At 42.8% G+C, this 21,171-nt stretch overlaps 1 protein-coding gene across 1 annotated transcript in view; it reads left to right on the plus strand.

Moving 5' to 3' along the window:
• LOC120323051 (myelin-oligodendrocyte glycoprotein-like) overlaps positions 1-21,171 on the plus strand; it is a 33,291-nt gene that overhangs the window by 3,461 nt on the left and 8,659 nt on the right. Inside the window, exons 2-3 of the mRNA XM_039380207.1 lie at positions 17,583-17,668; positions 18,061-18,113. Of these exons, the coding sequence (XP_039236141.1) occupies positions 17,661-17,668; positions 18,061-18,113 (61 nt within the window). The 5' untranslated portion in view covers positions 17,583-17,660. The remainder of the gene's footprint in view (positions 1-17,582; positions 17,669-18,060; positions 18,114-21,171) is intronic.

Consider the following 21,171-nt stretch of genomic DNA (forward strand, 5'->3'; position numbering starts at 1 on the left):
ACAGAATGGTTTGGGTTGGAAAGGACCTTAAAGATCCTCTCATTTCAACCCTCCTTCAACAGCCAGGGACACCTTCCACTAGATCAGGTTGCTTAGAACCGCATCCAAAAATGGCCTTGAACACTTCCAGAGATGGGGCATCCACAGCTTCTCTGGGCACCCTGTTTGAGTGCCTCACCATCGTCACAGTGAAGAATTTCTTCCTAATATCTAATCTAAACCTACCCTCCTTCATCTTAAGAGCATTCCCCCCTGGTCCTATCACTACATGCCCTTGTGAAAAGTCCCTCTCCAGCCTTTGTGTAAGTCCCCTTTACATACTGGAAGGTGCTCTGAGGTCTCCCTGAAGCCTTCTCTTCTCCAGGCTAAACAACCCCAACTCTCTGAATCTGCCTTCATAGGAGAGGTGCTCCAGCCCTCTGACCATCTTCATAGAGTCCTCCGAACCCAGAAGGTTCATATTTTCTTACACTGGGGACCCCAAAGTTGGACACAATACTCCAGGCGGGGTCTCATAACAGAGGCATAATCCCCTTCCTCAACCTACCAGGACACAGTTGGTTTTCTGGGTTGCAAGTGCACATTGTCAGGTCATGCTGAGCTTCTCACACCCAAAGTTTCACTCCAAATTCACTTTTTTTCCTATAAACAAAGAGTGCTGGTGAGGGGTGCAATTTAGCTTTTGCTTGCTGTAGTTGAAGAATGCAACTTCAATAAAGAGTGGGGAGGATGGACAAAACAGGTGAATTTTTCAGAGAACAGTAAGGGGGTTGAATTTTTAAATTTATTTCTACAGCTTAGCTTTGCACGCTGTGTTTCTCTCACACCTCCTTGTGCATACATTACTGTGTACTTTTCTGTATTATTTTATTTCACTTATAATATCCTTGCAAAGCTACTGAAAAGACTAGGCTCGATGAGATGAAGGAGGTTGCTATTTGCTTGATTTTTTTTTTTGCCTTCCATTAGTTTATGAATATAGAGAGTTAGTTGTAGAGTCCAAATGTATTTCTCAGCTAAGCACATTTGAGATATAATCATTTCACCTCTGGCTTCTTAACATCTGAGCTTCCCATGTTCTACATTGCCATGTGCTGAAGTTCTGAATCATAAGTTTTTCGTAAAAGCAAACTTGCTTTCAGCTCCTTCATCAGTAGCCTTGCCAGAGCAATGATTGCTGTGGCCATGGGTAGAGAGTTATCAGAGCTAGAGCCAAACAGATCCTCCTCATAATTTCTCAAGAGGATTCATTTATTTTGACATCAGGAAAGGGAAGAGCATCCAGAATCCCCTACATTTCCCTTGTTGAGGCAGCCCAGCTTTTAAAGAGAGATTTACAGGGTCTAAAGGGAATTGCTGTATGTTCCTTCTGCATCCTTCCATGATGCAAACTGACTATTGAATACATCTGAAGAAACAGCACATATTCCAGTTATCCAGCTCTGGAGGAGCTGTTGTTGTCTTTTTTCCTGCACTACCACAAAGAGTGTAAATAACACTGAACTGTTCCAAAAACACACTTGTGTTTGCAGTTACTCTCTCCATTACCATGAACTCTTACTTTCTGAAAGGTGACAATTTCCTCCTATCCAAATGCAGTTTACTATCTAGAGAAGGACATATCTCAAACAGTAGTGGTGAGGGGGAAAAAAAAGAAAAAGATGCCCAGAAGCATTTGTGAAACCCAAGAGGTGAGAGGAGTGTCACCACTGTTCCAGTTCTTCCATATATCCAGTGAGGGCCATCCCATGGCTTATTCACTCCCACACACTCTTCACCAATAGCAATGTTTCTGACAACTCAGGGTGCAAGCTAAGTTTGCCTTGCAGCTGGCAGAACTATAGTTAGCATTGGAGTTACATTTCTGAGAGATTTTTGAACACAGGGCATGACCCTGTAGGAATCTAATGCTCCTTTCTACTAGGTTCTATAGAGTAGAACCTATAAGAGCTCCTATTGTCTCCTACAGCAAAATTTATATTCTTTTATGGATAGATTTTGTTTATTTGAGATGAGGAAGGAATTTTTCTTGACAAGAAAGGCTGCAACGTGTGAGGATGGGAATGGAATTCTCCTGGGGTTCCCACGTTGTGTTGCATCTCTAGTATTTTCTAAGTCCCCTGCTGGGAAAGTGGTGGGGAGGGAGAAATTAAAAGCTTTAAAGCTAAAAGGTTTTCCTGGAAAGGTCTCCTTCACAAGACAGGCTGGGAAATAGCTGTGCCAAGCTAGAGAGTCAGGGGTCAGCGTTTCATCCCTCAATGTCTCATTTAAATAAGTCCCTATGCTATAACACATTTTACTGCCTCCTCCCCCATTTCTTCACTCACCACAGAGGAATGAAGCAGAAAAGAGTGTGTTGATTTGCACTAGTGTTGTCATCCATCCAATAAGTATGCTCTGGGGAAGCCTAATTCCATAAACATTGCTTCAGCCCACATTTGGGATCTGTTAATGCCAAAGAAAGCAGCAGCGCCTTGCTGAGCACAAACGCCTTTTACGACACCAGGATACTGCAGCACAAGTGCCTGGATGAAGCCCTAATATTCTTAAACCAAAAAGCAAAATACCTAATTAAAGAGCTAGCAGGGTCGTATGGTAGGTCTGTCTGGGGGATCTTTGAATTTCCTCACGGGGAAACTTCTGTCCTCAAAGACTGTCCTCCACACAATTAATTTCACCCTTCTAAAGCCTCACTGCAGCTGTAATTTTCATGGTGGTCGTGGAATTAAACCACTGTATTACAGGTGATTTCCAAATACTGCTCTCACAGCTGAAGTTGAACTCAGCTCAGATGCAAAATGACATGCACAAGTCTGTCTAAGTCCATGCAGCTCTGTTGGCTTGGCGTGGTTGCAAGTGTGTCTCTGCCTCAGTCCAACTGCAGATGTGTTCCACACATCAGAGGAAGGAAGAGAAGGATCTAAGTTAGGATAGCCTTGATTAAAATTCAGTTTTATTGTCTTGTTTCCCATTTTCCCTTAATGCTATTTTGTGTTGAGAGAGGCATGAACAAGTTTCCACCCAGAAATATGTTTACATCTACAGGGGATGTAAATGTGCTACTTAAGTTCCAGTCCTCCTTGTATTTTCAGCCCATGGTGCAGGACATTTTGGGACAAAACAGCTGTAAGAAACAGCTCAGTGAGTTAACACCAGTTATGGCAAAGGCCACCGTTGACTCACTACCAGCAAGGTGCAGGTCAGAGATACCCCATGCCCTTACCCTGTATAGGAAAGGGCAAATATTTCATCCTGGGTGGCTCCAGAACCTGGGGGGCTGCAAGGCTCAGACATTTTGCCATCCCTGAACAACTGCTTAGAAGTAGGGTTGCTTCGACTTCTAAAACCTGTGATCCGCTTCAGAGCTGCTCTAAGGTGTTCACTGTCCTTCAGCTGCCAGTTCAACTTAGCCTCCCAAATGCCTGTTTACAGCTCAAATGAAGGATTATAAAAACAACATGGAATACTCTTAGTTCAGGCCTCTAAATAAACAGTCCTAGAAGTGCCAAGGTTAGCTCTGAGGTCCTTAAAGTCTGAGGCATTGTAAGAGTCAAAATCAATAAAGCCATCTGGTCACAGGACAGGAACGTAAGGGCTTTGAACTACGAGCATGAAATCATCTAAAGAAGTTTTCCATGAGTGTTCCGAGGAAGTGCTTTAAAACTAGGTTATGTAAACTTAACATATTTTGAGTGCTTCCTACAAATGATTTCTCCCGTGGGTTGAACCCATAAGCTACTACTTTGTTTAACAACTATCGGGTAAAGCACAGGACAAATCACACCTAGCAATTACTAGTTAACTTTCCACAAACGTGTCAGCAAGGGGAGAAGAAAAAGGATCTTGTTCCATTACATATTCTCACGAACAATGGACAGTTGTGTCTGCAAAAAGGGCAGCTGTAATGTTTAACGCCATTCAACAGCGCTCTAAAGATCCACCGGCAGCTGCCAGTAAACCATGCACAATGACATCCCTAATCAATTAGCACTTTGTACTTTCTTATCTGAGGGCATTACATCAGTTTTCCTTCGAGGGTTAGGGATGCAGTAAATTGCACAGCAAGTCCCATCAAACACTCCTCCCTGTTGCCCCAACTGAAGTTTCAAGATGCTGTCTGGGTAAGCAGCAGGTAGTTGCCACATTCCCATCAAAGCTCAATCAACTCAATTTCTCATTGAATGCATCAGCTCTTTTTACCAGTAAGCAAATACAAATTGGAGAAGGAATCCTGCCTTTCCAAATCAAAAAGTTTCTATACAGTTTTCACTCCAAGCTTAGTCATTTCTGAGGCCCCAAGTCTCGTCATCTGTTACCACAAACACTCAGAACTCGCCTTTGGGCACATCGAAAAGATGGGTTTTCATGAAGTTTTAGCATCAAGAGAGGATGTGAATTCAGACAGCCCTGCTATGGGGTGGCTCAGGGAATACATCTCTTCCCAGAAGTAGGAAGAGTCACTCAGTTGCTACATCTGTCTAGACTAAAACTAGCACATTGCAATGACAAAAATCCTTCCAGATGCAGCTTTGTTAGACATCTCCCTGGAAGTGTCTACTTCCCTAGATTCTGATGGCAAAGCAGAAAATCAGCTGTTTACTCTAGCAGCAACAGCTGTAGTGGAAAAACACTCATAAGTACTTTGAGACATGCAAGTATGGACATCCTTTTCATCCTAACAAAATATCCACAGCATACTACTGATGCCAGAGAATGTAACCAGATATGGTCCTGCCTCTGTACTTGCACATGGACAAAGTGTTTGGCCTATGATTTTAAATATATTTTCTGCAAGAACTGAATAAAGGAAGGTAGTATTATTTTTAAAAAGTGTAGCAGGAGTTCTTAGTCAGAGAAACCCAAAGACAATCATTGATCTCTCACATATATAGAAACACAGTTCCTCCAGCTGGTATTTACATGTCTTGCTCCCACTTACAGAAAACAGGGCTGTTCATTGGTGTTTGCAGTTCTCAATGTGTACGATATGACAGAAAGCCAAGATCTTTTCTCTGATTTGGGTATACATACACCTTAAGAGATCACTAAAGCAGAGACTGTCAGAAGAGCTTGAGTGTAAATAGTTTAAGAATTATCACAACTATAATGCTCAACATTTGTGTCATGACTGCAGGATATGTGAACAGAGAAACATTTGAGAAACCTGGCCTTGCAACTACACAGTCATAACAATCTGCTCAGTTCTGGATGGCCTCACAAATTACCTTGGTTCTCTGAAATGCCTGGAGAAGATACACAAAGATTGAAAGTTGTAAGGTGATATTACGGATTTCCACTCACACACACCTTGATTTTTGAGATGGCTGGAACAATTGGCACATCTTTGTGCTCTTCATACCGCAAGGCACATCATGCAGCCAAGGAGCAATTTGCTCCTGTACAACACACATACTTAATAGCGCTTCCAAAAATCGGTGGCACAGACCTACTCGCTCTAATGCTCCAACTCACTTTTTCCTGGATTTCCAAAGAACAGTTATTATCTATGTGTTGCAAAATTTGTGCACAACTCCAGCCAAGAGCTTGAAGGGTGCCAAAACATATGTGCCACAGGCACTTGCTACTATACAAGAAGAGCTTTGTGTCTAAGGCACTGTAGAGACCAAGCAGGCTCCTCCAGCTACCCAGAGCTACTGGATCACAACAGTGGAGCTGCTACCTGCTCCACCCTTGCAGAAGCAGCTACTGGGCCTGAATCATCCCAGGGAAAAATTCCTGCTGAGAGACAGCATCAGAAGGTATTTTACAGGGGGTTAGTCAATGGAAAGGAAAGAGCAGGCATTCCAGGGAGATAAGCGCGTGTGTTGGGAGCAGGGAGATGTCATACAAGGGGTGCTTCATCTAGAGGAGTGTCAAGACTTCTCAACAACGCTGGTCAAATTAAACGTTGCTGTTTTGGAAAGGGCACAGTCACCTGGGGAAAGGTCAGTGCAATGCTCTGCTGAATTTGCAAGCCTTATTTTGGCTGTGCATTTCACACCCTCAACTTCCACTTTGGGGCTAGTTGAAAACAAACTGTAAAACTAAGTTCACCTAAACTTTCACAGGGGGTTTCCTATCTTGAAAGTGTAGAACCACAAAGAGGCCAGGCTGATATTTCATAGCATGAAAGCTTGTGGTTTTGCAGAAGCTGCTCCTCTTTCTTTTCAAGTCGTTACTTACCAACATGCTTTAAACGGCAAAGGCATACAAAAGTTCTGTTTGGTATCTCTGACACTGAGAAAGTATAAGTTTGGTGCACTCTAAATTACAGAAAAGAGATGCCAGCAGCTACCCTGGTGTAGATGCAGCCTGCCTACCTAGCCAGCAAGTTCCCTTCATAGAAGAGTTGTGCAAAGTTGATCCAGTGACTCATTGCTAAGGTACTTTGTTTCTGTCCAGGGCCATATCTAAAGTGACCTCCACCAAAGCCCTTGGGATGACCTTATTGTCCACTATCAAGTGATCAGCAGATGCTATTGCAACACAGGACATCTGGGCAGCATTTATGAGCCCTGACAACATCTGGTTGCTTTCTGATATTAAATCTCCAGCCCACATTCAGCTGTGTCCTACTTTCAAATGACAAGTATTGTGCTCTCTGGTATTAAACACAGTAACTGGTGAAAGGGTTCCATGGCTAAACTAAGCTCCCTTTGAGGAAAGGAGACCATTCACTACCAGAGCTCCATTATAACTGAACTATTTCACTTTGGAAGAGTAAACTAAAGACAAGTTCCCCACATATACCTAAAGGAGAGAGCAGGCAGCATGTGGAAATTAATAGTACACACACACACACAACCACAAGAACAGGGTAATGTTGTGAGAAAAGAGTAGAGGGGAGGATGTCACCTGTTTCATGTGCCATGGTTCTGAACAGAAACATCTCTAGGAAGTAAACACAAGTGGTCTTTCAGAGTGATTCAAAAGAATGGAGTTGCTTGCTGTGCTTCCAAACCCCGAGCTTTTTACTTTGAAAAGCAGCCAGCACCTCCCTGTGTGGTCAGGATTGTAGACTGGGGGGAAAAATGCAATGCTATTGCACTAATAACAGAAATTACTCTTTTGCTGGTGGGACAAGAATGAGACAAGATCCAATCATGCATACAGTGCTTGAGATGGGTGCTTCAGAGAGAAAATTATTTAGCTGAACTAAATCTGAACCAAGCACTAACAAGATCTAAAAGCCTTAAGAAGGTTGAGAAACATTCCAGAGTAGAGGGTCTGCAGGAAGTGCTTATGATCCCCACTCTTCTTTTTCCAACTTACACAAACTGACTGTTCAGGGCATTTCTTTCAGACCATAAATACATCCACCTCACTTATCAAGACAATAGTCTACAGTCTTCCAGCACCTGGGCAAAATAACTTGGGCACCTCTACACAGCTCTGGTGTATATTGTATGCACATCCCATTGACTCTGTGTGACTGTTCTCTGCTTGGAACAATTATTTACAGCTTAGCGAAACAAGCATGAAGTGCTTAAAGGAGCTTTTAGTGGCTCCTGTTTAGGATCCTATTTGTGTCCCTCTTTGGTGAACAGAATTTAATTGGACCTCAACATTCCCATGTTTGCAACACAGCCATGCAACTAGAAACTTTCTGCTCTGATACCAGAACACTTACATTTAAAAACTGTATAGGCTTCAACTTCTAAATATGATCACAAAGCAGTGGTTGGGAAGGCAATTTCCTTTGGGAGGAGAGGTCAGGTTTAAGCCTGCAATATTTGGCACCTCTGTCTTATTTTTGTCAGCGGTTCAAGAGTCCTTGAACCATTAGGACTTCATCTTTTCACTGTACAAAGTATTCCATGAGTACTTTGTGCTTAACTATGACCAAGATGGGCTCCTGGAGAAGGAAATGGTTTTTCCTTGCCTTAGTTATTTACATTCATGGTGCTTATCTGTTATTCTCTTGCATAGCAAAAGGTGCCACCAGGACCTGCAGGAATATCAGAGATATTTTGTTAGAACACCAAAGGTACTGGGTAAATGCTGTCAATTACTTGGAAAAAGTTCTATGAACAGTTCCTTCCTCCTGAAAAATTCTCACAAGCTGTAGCTGCAGGTCTGTTTACAAGAATTAAAAGAAAACAGACCACAAATAAAACCCAGACACCTTCACTTTTGATTTAACAGAGCAATGCTCCTAGAGAGACCAGCTCAGGCAGAGACCATCTCCTTTAGGTTCAGTAGCTCTGACATCAATAAACTCATTAAAACCATTTATTGGCCTCAGGATTTGTTCCAGGTCTATAAAGTCTTTATGATGAATGGTTGTTTATACACATGTTCAAACAACCACATTGTGTAGCTGAGTAGAAAAACCCAGGATGTGACTCAGGTGGTTTCTCTCGCTCAGAGGAGCCATTGTCAGAGTTTACTTCCAGGTGTGCAAACCCTCAGCAAGGTGCCTGTCATGGGACTCTCAGTTCAGTCACCAGTGAACATTATTCTCCAGGGAAGAGCCAAGTTACACCAGTCTTGATTAATCTCAATTTCTTTTTCTCCTCTCATCCTGGCACCCTGAGCTTCCATTTTCAGACCCACCATTCCCATGTTTCCATGTCCAATGCAGCAGCTACAACAGCACAGGTTACTAATTAACCTCATTTACCTGTGAGGCTCATCAATACTTAACTCCTTCCTAGAGAACAAAAATAAACATTTTCTGAACTTGATCCAACTTTCTTCCTTTTATCACACCTCTTGGGAAATATAAAATCCAACTGATTGTAGCATTACAGGTCAGGAATGAGATTTATTGTCCTAATAGGTCTGATAGAGGGAAAAATAAACTGACTGCTGAGTCTTGGTGGAATTGTATATATGTATCACTAACAACAGCATCTTGTCTCAAAGGTTCTAGGGTATGTAAATTAAAAATAGCTAAGAGGAGAGAGGAGTCACAATCCAGAAAAGAAACTGGTAGTCCTTGAGCCTGTTGCTGGCAAAAATAACCATCTGCAGGTCAGGATTTTCCCTGATCTCACTGTATTGGGCTGGAAAGTAATTTTGGAGAATAGAAATTCTCTGGCACTAAGTGTTAGACTTCCTCCTAGACAAGGCATCGAACAAAACTGATAAAAGCATTTTATTGACTACTCTGTCAGCTCAAAGCAGTCTCTTGAGCCTGAAATAGTTTCCCTTCTGCTTCCTAGGAAATTCCCCTAGAATTTCCCTTTCTCCACCTCCCTTGTGATCAGGCTACATCCACCACACAAATGCAAAACTTCCAAGGGAGGGAGTTTTCCTCTTTTCTTGTTGGGACTGATAACATTTACCAAGGGGGTTTTATAATCCTGGCTTGGTGTGAAAGGTAACTGCTGACTGAAGAGAAAAAAACCAAACTTGTAAAACGGATAATGCATTGGAGTTTTACAATCTAAGTAGCTCAATACTATTCATAGGATGGTCTGGGTTTAAAGGGACTGTAAAGATCACCTAGTTCCAAACCCCCTGCCTTGGGCAGGGACACCTTCCCTAAACCAGGCTGCTCACAGTTCTGTCCATCCTGGCCTTGGGTTCTTACTCAGTGTTCAGTAATTCAATTATTGTAGAGTTGTATCCGCCCTAAGTTTTATGGCACTTCAGCTGCACTCTGTCAATGGATGGGACAGAGAACAGAGATAAAAGGAATCACATTAATGAGCTTTTAGAGACTTACCAGCTGTAAGCAGTGGAAGAAGTCAAGGCTGCTGAGATACCCTAGGTGCTAGGCAGAGAGCTGAGATCAGACAGCACTCCTGCTTCAGCATTTGCAGGACAGCAGGCCTAGCTTGAGATGCAGGCAAAACATAATCTCACTTAAATCTCAGAGGGCTGGCATCTGCCTGGAGCTGGGAAGCAAGAGGCAGCTCGGCTCCTTCAATGCTCATCCCTCTGTAGGAAGAGGGACCACCCTGTGTCACCTCTCTGGCAGCCACTAGCCCTGCTCAGTCCTTTCCATGGTTTCTACCAGCAATACCCTCTTTAGTCTGTTTTTCCAAGAAGCCCGAACCAGCCTTGTACATGTCTAGCTGTGCACTTGCCAGGGAGTCCTTGTCCCTCTGTGGGAGCTTAGTAACAAAGGAAGAGCTCAAATAATCATGAGATGTCAACTGTAGATGCAAGTTAAGGAGCTTTGCCCATTGAATGATGAAGCTGCAAACTATTAGCAGAAATTTAAACTACGTGGAGACATTTTTGTGCAGGGAGGTTCCTACAAGTAACAGACTAACAACAGAATTAGGCTGTCATCCTCATCTTCAATGAGAATTATTTCATAGTAAATCTCTAATCCAGATGGCACAAAACCTTTTAAGGCAATTAATAACTACTGTGGGAGGGAAAGGCAACAACACAGAGAAATGCATGGAGAAATACCTGCCAACCACACCCATACTGTGCAAAAACTTCCCATATATTTCAACCCATTTGTGTTCATCATGCCTGTATCTGGTTTATGAGAAGGTATACTCAGGGATTCATATCACTTGACATACTGGCTAAAGAAAAAAAATAACTAATGTGTAGGTATCTGAGAGGACCAGAGGAAGGGTAGTGAGGTAACTTTATTTCACCCATCTTGTCTCCTACTCCAACAGAGCTTACAAGAGTTTCTCCTCAGTTTATGTCTAGCAAGAAGCTCACACACAAAGGCAGTAAGAGGACTCAGTGAGGTTACTGGAGATTATGGCAGTAAGTAGGCACACCTTCTGACAAAAGTTGAGCTCTCTACTCCAAAGTAGTACCAGTACCCCAAACTGGATCATCTCTCCCTTCAAAACCATGTCTCATTTTTATAATTAGCTTCAGATCATCCGCCTCAGAAATATTAGTATCAGTGTTGTATTAATCCAAACATTTTTACTGACATCAGTTAACTTAATGCCTCCAGGACTCCTCATGTGATTGCATCCAAGCATCAGCTAGATTGTTTGTTGAGTGCTCCAGAATTGGGTAAAACCACTGATTTAAGGGTTAGTTTTAACAGGTGCCAGAAGAAAAAGAAAGCCCAGGGTGAAGAATGAAAAATTAAAGTCCTGATATCCACGTGAATATTTTACTCTACAGTATCTCTACCTTCAGAGGTCAAACAAGCCATCATCCAGAGAGTTCTAGAAGCAAATGTTCAGACAGGAACCGCCTCCAAAATCAGAAAAAATACACAACATGGATTTAGCTGAAGGAACCCTTGTTTCTTTCTGCATTGTCACTTGGGAGCTGCTTCCTTAAGGCTACAGTTTTCTAAAAAGCAAAACCCCCACACAACTATGCCTCTTCTCTTGAAAGAAAAAAATCTTTATTCTTGAGAAAAATATTCATCAAAAGCAAAAAAAACATTTTGTTGGAACTGGCAGAAGAAAAGCAGTGGAAACTCTCCGAAGAACAAAAAGGAATTGAGAAAAAGGAACTTTTGAGGGAGTTGTCAGAAAGGCTTTGCAAAAAGGAACAGTGACATTTTGGTTTCATTCTGGAAGTTTCACAAAAGGGCATGAGACCCCTGCACACCACTAGTCACAGGGAATAAGTCTCACCCACGAGCACAAGACCAGGTAGAGGGTGGGACACACCATATGCTGCCGAAGCTGTGCTTCCTGAGCTGTCACCCAGACAGTGTCAGGCATGCAGCACGCAAAACCAGGAGGCCTTAGGATGTGCAAGACAGGGATAGGTGGGGCTGGGAACACTTGCTGGGGTTTTAGAGGTGAGAAATTCCTCCCCGTGTCAAGAGTCTTTCCAACAGGAAGAACGCAAGTGCCATACAGCAGCAGTGTTCTCTTGGAAAGCTAACTGTTCAATCTAGCACAAAAGTTATCTCACACAGAGAATAAAGCACATTTTAAGACAATGGGATGAGAGCCCACTACTGAAAATTACACACAGATGTCATGCAAAACTGCTTAACACTGACCCCACAGGCAACAGTGACAGTGTCCCTCTGGGATCTGTGTGCAGACATCCTTCTAGGCCTTGGACTGACCTTTGCCCAAGGGGAATTAAGCAGAGAACAAATACAAAATTTCTCAGAAATGGCAGCTGGAAATATTAATGCCATGGATCTTGACTGTCTGAGAATTCAATCAGACCAGACTTAACATGAAACCACTAAACACCCAAAAGGCTGTGGCATCATTCGCCCAGTGTTGAATTCTGCTCGCTTGCATACCAAGAGCGTGCTTCCTTCCCTCTGAAACTTGAAATGAAACATGCCACATTTAGCATCAGACCCCCTGAGCCACAAAACCCTTCCCATTTCACAAAGCCACAAACTACTGCAGTTTAGTCTGAGACTTATTTAGAAAGGTTATTCTGAAACCAAGTCTAGTTTCCTGAGCCTTCCAGTTTACCAGGTGTGCTAGGTCACACACAGTCCCTTTTTGGCCAGACACATCTAGAGTTTTTTTATTTTCCTTCAAACCTTTGGAAAGATGTTTATGTTTGAATCCTGGAAACTGATCCATTATAAACTGTAAATTCTGTTTCTCCCATATGTTTTATTTCTATACATTGGGATCAATTCCTCCTTACCAAAACTGTTTATTACAAGCCAGAGTAGGGTGTGTAAGTTCCTGCTGCAGCACCTGTACATGGTACAGTGAGGCAAACAAAAGGCAATGGAGTGATGAAGGGTCTGATGAGGAGCAGCTGAGGGAGCTCAGCCTGGAGAAAAGGAAGATCAGAGAGACCTCATTGGTCTCTACAGTTATCTGAAAGGAGATTGTAGCAAGGGGGGGATTGGCCTCTTCTCCCAGGTGACAAGTGACAGGACAAGAGGAAATGGCCTCCAGTTTTGCCAGGGGAGGTTTAGATTAGCTATTAGGAAAAAAAACTCACAGAAAGGGTTGTAAAGCACTGGAAGAGGCTGTCCAGGGAAGTGGTGGAATCACTATCTCTGGAAGTGTTCAAAAAACATGTAGACATGGCACTTGAGGACATGGTTTAGGGGGGGAACATGATGGTGGTGCTGGGCTGATAGTCAGACTTGATGATCTTGAAGGTTTTTTCCAGCCTTAAAGATTCCATGATTCTACAGTTTTCCACTGGGAGCAAGTCATGCACCATCACTCATTCGATTCTTATCCTTGAGAAGGAAAAACTTTGCAGATTAGATATGGATTTGATAATCTTTCAGTCCCCAGACCCTGACTGCGGCCCATATAAGCCTTAAACAGGCGATGGGAAATTCCAGCTGCACGGGGAAACACAGCAAGCCCGAAGGCAGCACCCCACCCACCACCTCCACAGCAGGGGTGATGTGACTGGAGCACGGGGCAGGGAAAAGAGGGAGCAGGGACAGAGTACACAGAACTCCAGTGCGCAGCAGATAAGGCCAAGTTCCGAGAACTACAACAGCTATAAACTTTGCTAAAACAAACAAACAAACACACATGAAAACCAGACCAGCCACCCACACCAGTGCACCTGAAGATGAGGATCCCAATCCAGGACTCAGCTGTCACCACAGCACATTTTGCAGCCTGAAGCTCCAGGCAGTCCCCCAAGGAAGCAGAGAGCACTTCTTCCCACTGCCTTGAGCCACACGGGTGGATCACACAGTGGTTAGCTACAGAAACACTCCCTGCCACTGCCCACAGATTTCCAGAAGGCTGCTTTCAAATTAGGGTAATTTCAAAACCTAAAACCCTAAAAGAGAAAGCCACCATCATTTTTTACTATATATCAGCATGTGCCCCCCTCCAAGATCTCTTAAATACCTCTCCTTGAACTAATTACAGGACAGGTCTGTAAATGATTCATGTTGTTTACTAGTTGCTGTCAGATAAGAACAGAAGTAATCACCCAGTTTCAGTACCAGACTGTCACACCATAAAAACTTTCTCTAAGAAACCAGACTGTAATTTCCGCTTGCAAGCTCATTCATTAGCTTTCTATTAGCTAATAGGTTTTACCTAAAGGTAAGAGGGCTGGGTGGTTGCATAAGTGGAGAGCATTTAAAGAAATGGCAGAAAGTTGCCTTCACATGGGTAAGGAAGAGTAAAGTGGCATTTCTTTGCTCAGGGTGCACTCAGGACTTCACAAAGTCATGGAAAAAAGGTGCCTCCCCCATCCTCCTACAAGCATCAGTAACAGCAGTCAGCTTGCATGAATTTGTTCTCAAAAGCTGAAGGCATACAAGAGAGGGAGGCAAAAAGAAAAACTCATACTTGGAGCAACTACCAGTGATTAAGCTACCAGGTGCATAACAAGAAGTTTCCATCTTAGCAGCAGCCTCTATTCATCTGATAAGGGATTTTGGCTAATCCTCTCGGAATTATTAGTGCTTTCTCCCTCAGGTGTCTGCTCTGACTTGTATCACCATTCATTCAGTGCCCAGCTGCATTACCCACATTACTCAGCCAGTGCTGAATGTTGACAAACAAAGTGGAAGAGGTGGCAAGCAGATCAGTTCCTTCCATAGAACATGCAAATTGTTGTGCCCCCTTAGTTCACAACAGCCTTTAGACCAGCAGCACATTCTGTGGTCACCACACAGAGGGAACTCCACCGTGCTCAGCATCTCCTGCCCAGCTCAGCCCTCTGCTTCACCCCATCAGACCATAAAACCTTCTCTACATTTTCAATTCCCAGGTGCTTTCTGATCTGTATCCCAAACTAATCACTCTTTCCAGTGAACAGCATTCAACAATAGCATTTAGACCCTTTCTCTCCCCCATCTCTCCCGCACTGGAAAGAGGTAACTTGAATCAATTTGCTTCAGGACACAAAGCCCTGCTGTTCTACAGGCACTGGGAGCATTTGATCACTTGCCCCACTTGATTAATTTAATTTTATTGCAGGTTGAGCTAACGTGCTCAATAAATGGCCTTGCACATATGACACAGAAGCAGGATGACAGATTTGCAAGAAGATCATAGTTCTACAATTTAATCATATGCTTTAATTACATTAATGCATTAATAATTTCATGTAGGTTAATGCGTTAAATAGTTATTAATTAGCATTTTTATTCTTCAGGAAGTGATTATTCATCGCAAAGCCTTACTCAGTTAATTATTTTAATCTCTGAAAAAGTCTTAAATAATTTCTCTGTCTGATTAAAATGAACAATAAATGGGTCACCTTTTAAATTTGAAAAAAAAATTACAAAAAAAAAAAATTGCTAGTTTCCTAAACTCCTAAACTAGCACTTAAAGAAAAAAAATTGAAATAATAGAAACTGTTTAAAATTCTGATTCACGTGGTGCATGAAACATCTTACACCTCCTGAACTGAACAGACAGGAACAGATCTCCCCTTTATGGTACCAAGGCCAATCCTTCTATGGGCTCAGTGTAAACACTTTTGTTCCAAGCAGAGTCTGCTCAAACCAGAAAGAAATGTTATTTCAACTAAACAGCATTGAATTAACCTAAATTAAGGGTCAGGTCCTCCAGCTAGACCCATTGGAAATGTTCCTGTGGTTAGACGCTGCTTCTTAAAGCAAGACCTTTCTTTATGCACCATTTTAAATGTCAGCAGGGAAGTAACAGCATGAGGATGGCAAGAGAGCTCAGCATTCACATGCAATTTGGTATTTCAACTCTGATCCCACTTGCTCCCCAATCCAAAACTTTTGAACAAGCATTTGTGAGAACCAAAAACCCCACAGGGACTCTGTGGGAGTAAATCAGCCAACACCAGTGACACAAACAAACCGGCTGTGCTGGAACAACCACCTTCATGTTTTTCTCAACTCAGAATCAAAATGGGTAGAAAATGACTGACCCTTCAGAAGACCTTCCAGATGACATCACTTTTAGGAGTTCAGACTTCTTCAGGAGGAATTTCTCCCCAGAAAGTGTTTTTGATAAGATGGTAATTGGTCAAAGTTTGGACTCAGGAGTCTTTTCCAACCTAAGTGATTCTATGATTCTGTGATAAAAGTGGTCATCAGTGCCTGAATTCCATTTACAGAAGGTAGGCAGGAAGGAAACACATATGGAATAAGCTCACCTTCCCTAAATTTTTATCCTTGTTTGAAACAACCTCCTCTAAGGAAGACAGAGGCAACCACAGGAGTTCATAAAAAACACAGATGACACACTGGTTTTAATGTCAAAGAAGCCAAAGACGGCAGATGGCTTGCACTGAGTATCAGAAAGGGGCTGTTAAATGAAGCATAATCAGAGCTTGGCCACAATGAGAGAGGGAGGAACACAAAAATCCAGGTCTTGGGTCTTGCTTATACCAAGAAGCCCCTTTGCACCAGGAGCAACAGGCAGGAGAACAGTTCCAGCACCTTGCCCATACAGAGCTTTCTCTGTGAGAAGAGGACCTTGGCTAAAACACTTCTTCCACCACCAGCATTATCCTGGAGCACACGTGGAGGAACAATCACTCAGATATTTGTACTCCTTAAGTTATGAGATGCTATGAGGATGGCAAGAGAAAGTCCAAAACCCACATTCTTCCCCCTGCTTCCAGGTCTGTTCCATTTTGAATTTTTTCCTGAGACAGTACCTGTTTAAAGCTCCCTCAAACAAGTTCTTTTAAGCAACATTTTCTTTATAGGCTTATTATTTTTGCTGGTAGATATGCAGCTTCAGTGGTGTGCTGGTTTAAAGGTAAACCAGCAGGGGAAAGGAACTCAACTCAAAAGAGAGATTATAAATCAGAATAACAATTTAATAAAATAATACAATAAGTATAATTATACAGACAAACAATTGGTTTTAATCTACAAAACCCAAATGTATAACCCAGCACCCTGGGGCATTAACGGAGTGGTGTTCTTTGGGCCCCCTGAATCCAAAGTAAAAGGAGAGGGGAAAACCTGTTGGTGAGAGTGATGGTTGCAGTCCAGTCGAGAGTGATGGTCTGCAGTCTGGTTGAGAGCGGTGGTCTGCAGTCTTCCTCTTGATCCCACGAGTGGTTAAAAAAGTTCCAAGACTCCAAGATTATATATTCTCCAGTTCAGGCAGGAATGCTCAGTACTTCCCTCAGAGCGGGGAGTTCCACAAAAGAGTGTGATGACAGGGAGGCACCCTCCTATCTTAACACCTCTTAACACCTAGTTTGTAGCCTGAGGAGTCAGGCTCTATGGGCAGAGGGTGTAAATGGTTCATTGATAACAATTTCTGGGAAATGGCATGGAAGGCTATAGAACACACAGTTTTGGGCTACACCCATACAGTGATGAACTGGTCCCAGGTGTTCTAACTAGGACAAGTGGTATTTGATAGTTTGTTGGAAGGTGCCTACACCTCCTGATAAATACAACACCCATCAGCTTTCACCACCTTCTTTGATCTCAGCTGGCTGTAGAACAAGAATCCCTTCACTGGGTTAAAAGCTCCAGGCTAGTCAGTGCATGGCTTGTGACTCATATCCGTCCTGCTCAAGAAAATACACTTTTTGTATTGCAAGAGTGTATTCAGAATGCAGATACGCAGACACTGTATATACACAGGGTGTACATAATGTATACACATTATATACACAGTGTATGTAATAATACACCATGTTTTACATGCATAGAGTGAGAGAAAGCAGACTGAACCACAGCAAATGATGCACAAGTAAAATACCTATTTTCTCTTATAAGAAATGCTTATAACAACAAAAATTAAGAGCCTTTCACTCTTTTGCAGACACAACTAGCAGCTGTGAAGCTGGTCTGGTGAAGCTCCCAACAGGGACAGATTCCCAAGGGCTGGGAAGGCACAAAAATGAAATGGTAAGTTATGCTTTATTTTGTGCTGCAAAATAGCTGAAGTTTGGGAGCAAAGAAATGTCATTTAATTGCCAACAGAAAATAATCTCAAGAGCAAACTGTGACCATATGCAATTAACTTTTTCTACACGAGAATGCAAGCCAGGGGGTCTGGTGTTTGCAACTGAAGCCTCATCCCATTGCAACCACTGAGAAACCTCAGAAAGGAGATAAAACCCACACCAAGACTAGATAACAAAATAAGGCAGAGTTTCTAATCACCTTCAGATCCAAATTATCTTAACAGATGAAGGAGGTGGGAAAGGCAGGATAAATTACACCAGAGAAAAGGTCTTTGATCTCTGCTCTAGCATTCTAACAAAGCATTTGACCTTTCTCTCTCTCTTTCTCATTAGGGAGACTGCACTCTGGATGGTTGCCTGCTTACTGGTTGTGTCTCTACCCAGAGGTAAATAAATTATAATACACACCTAGGAATTTGCAGGAGTATTTATATGTGAATACACAAACTGCCAACAGAATCTTGGAGCGAAACAAAACAAGTGCATGCATTGCTTTGCATATATTTCATCACAGTCCAAGGTTTGCAAGTATAGGTCATCATCATAGGTCATAACCTTCAGATAAATCTCAGCACCCAAAAGAAGTGGTTTTCAAGTTTGTAGGTAAAAGTCTGTGGGTCTGACACACCTTAAGATTATCCTGCCATATCCTTAAAAGTACTCTACCATTTCCATAATATTAAACATGACTTGGAATCTCATCATTTACGGCCCCCAACTGCCTTGTATCTGGTTTTGTATTTAAACTCAATAAGATACCAAGCTCTCTGCAGGTATAACTAGGTAAGCAAAAGGACTGGAGCCCAGCAGCAAACTCTCCCTAAATCTTTGCACATGCTTTGCCAAGTTCTGGCAGAGTTGGGTTTCTGACATTATGAGGAATAGATATAATCTTCCCTAAGAGAGAGACACACTAGTATGTGCTGGGGAGAGAGTTTTATACAAGGTGCAGGGGTAACTCCCTACCATTTCCTTATCTGAGGTTTAAATTCAGCAGTAGTAAGAGCTCTCTGTGTGGTCAAGACTCCTGTTTGCTCAGAAGTGCCTCACACTTACCAGATACTGCAGTGGTTGAGGAGGTTACACTTCACCTGGAACAAGTCTACCCCTTTCTTCTGGAAGCACAACTGACCTTTTTAGCAAAACCTCTCACGAGTCTCCACAGAGAAGTGTGAAAACTCTATTGCCACTCAAGATGTGATCCTTTGGCAGCCAAGTGCACCTGAAAACACTACCTAAGTGACTGCCCTTTAACTCCTTCCCTGCCACCCTCACCCCCCCAAAAAAGCAAGGGAATTCAAGTTCAGTGTTTCTGAGCAAGAAACTGTGATTGCAAACAGCCCTCTACCCTCCTCAAAATACTTTTTCACACAGGCAAGATTTAAACCTATAAGGAATTGCACAACACTGCTATATCAGGGTAATACATTTTGATTTGAGCTCTTAAGGACTCAGAAACACAAGAAACTTTCTTTTGTTTCTAACACCAGAACATTTTTGCTTAACCCAGTACTTCCACCATTAAACTACTTTGTTTTTTAAATTCACTCTGATGATATTAATGCAGTTCTAACAACAGACACACTTCCCACTTCCAGGTTCTTTTCCTCAAGGCATAAGCTCCAGATCACCTAATAGCATCCCAGATTCCTCTGGTAGAAGCAATATACAACTAATAAAGAAAAAAAAATTACTAACTTAAATCACCTTCAGGGAGAAGGAGAGAGAAACAGAAAACCCCAGTCTTTGTGAGCTTCCCCGCACCACACTTTAGATGCTGAAGCAGCAGTGTTCTCCTATTACAGGCATCTTACAGATTGGTTAAATTGGCACATCCAACTTCACCTTGATAGCTTTAAACATTTGGGCAATATTTAAAACACATAATTTAAAAAAAAAAATAAACTCATCTCACTTAGCATTCAAGTCTTAAAACTGCAAGTGGAAGCTGTGTGCCAACATTCATTTGTTCCAACATAGAGACCTGCACCTTCTGCATGCAAAGCTTACCCAGTAGGTCAGATGAGCACTTCTCATCCTGCTTCATTCACTATTCATCCACCTGCCACCACCTCCATTGCACAGTTGCTTCAGACTTCTGGCCAGGAGGCTCCTACTTCCACATCTCCCAGTACATCAACAGCCTCAGTAGGAAGATTAACACAACATCACCAGCCTTCAGCATGACTTCGTTCTTATTCTCAATATTGGCTTCCATAAGGACACTTATTTGACTTGTACCCAGAAGTCTGTTCTCCCCATCAACAAAAGACCTTGTGCAGCTGTAGGCTCGTTAAGTAACCCATTACAGCAGATTTCAGTCACCTGCCTTTGTCCCAGCAAATTTCAGCAGTGCCTCCTTTTTTTGGCTCCTGCTGGCCTGGTTTTACCAGCTGAAAGCAGTGTAGGGCAGGGTAGGAATTTCAAGAGTCATCCCAAGTGTTACAGGGTTTGTACAGAGGAAAGGAATGGTTATGCTAAACTCATATGCTATGTACTGCTGTCCTCCAGCTTCAGAAAAAGAATAAAAAGCCAAAAAACAAGTAGATACACTTCCAAAACCAGTATGAGATTTAGAAGCATCCACAGTCAGGAGACAGGATCCATGCTCTTTTCCCTCTTTTACTGATTAAGAAAATGCTCATTGTCCATTTTTCTGAATAGAGCTACAAGTTCTGCCCATGTAAGGATTATCTTTTCTTCATCCATGTGCAACAACACACGTTGCAAGCACTCTCTCTCCTAATGACATCCTGTGGACAGGACTTTTCCCACCGGAAAGCTCTTGTGGAGGTTCACTTCTTCCATTGCTTCCAAAACACCTGCAGCAGCCCCAGGCACACTCATCTCCTACTGTGGTTGTCTAACCATGTTCAGCCATAACCACAATCTGCTTTCAGACATGGCCTTGCCTCAGGGTGACTCTGCTGGGTGCAGCCTTACTGAGCTCCCCAGGCCCAAACAGCTCAGGGATGGGGCTCAGGCTTCTCCCGGCCCTCCCTCAGGTGGTGGTGGTGGCCCCTCTAGGTGTGCTGGAGACAGCAAATGGCTCTGCCTGGGCACGTCACCAATTGCAGGACACCTTGAGGACTGTAGGGTCATATGTGCTGTGGCAGTAAGGGTGGAGGCTGAGCTTTATTATAAATAAAATAAGACCCTTTGGGTATATTCCTGAAATTCGGGTTCCCCTTTGAGAAGCAAAACCTGGTCAGCATCTGATACATTCTGAAAATCACAGAATTACAGAATCACAGAATCAATTATGTTGGAACAGACCTCTGAGATCATGGGTCCAACCTGTGACCAAACACCACCGTGTCAACCAGACCATGGCAGTCAGTGCCACAGCCAGTCTTTCCTTAAACTCCTCCAGGGATGGTGACTCCACTACCTCCATGGGCAGCCCATTCCAATATCTAACCACACTTCCTGTGGAGAATTTCT

This window comes from Pipra filicauda, unplaced genomic scaffold (genome assembly GCF_003945595.2).
Source record: "Pipra filicauda isolate LSUMZ 115617 unplaced genomic scaffold, ASM394559v2 scaffold18_size4552066_pilon, whole genome shotgun sequence".
Taxonomy (NCBI): Eukaryota; Metazoa; Chordata; class Aves; order Passeriformes; family Pipridae; genus Pipra; species Pipra filicauda.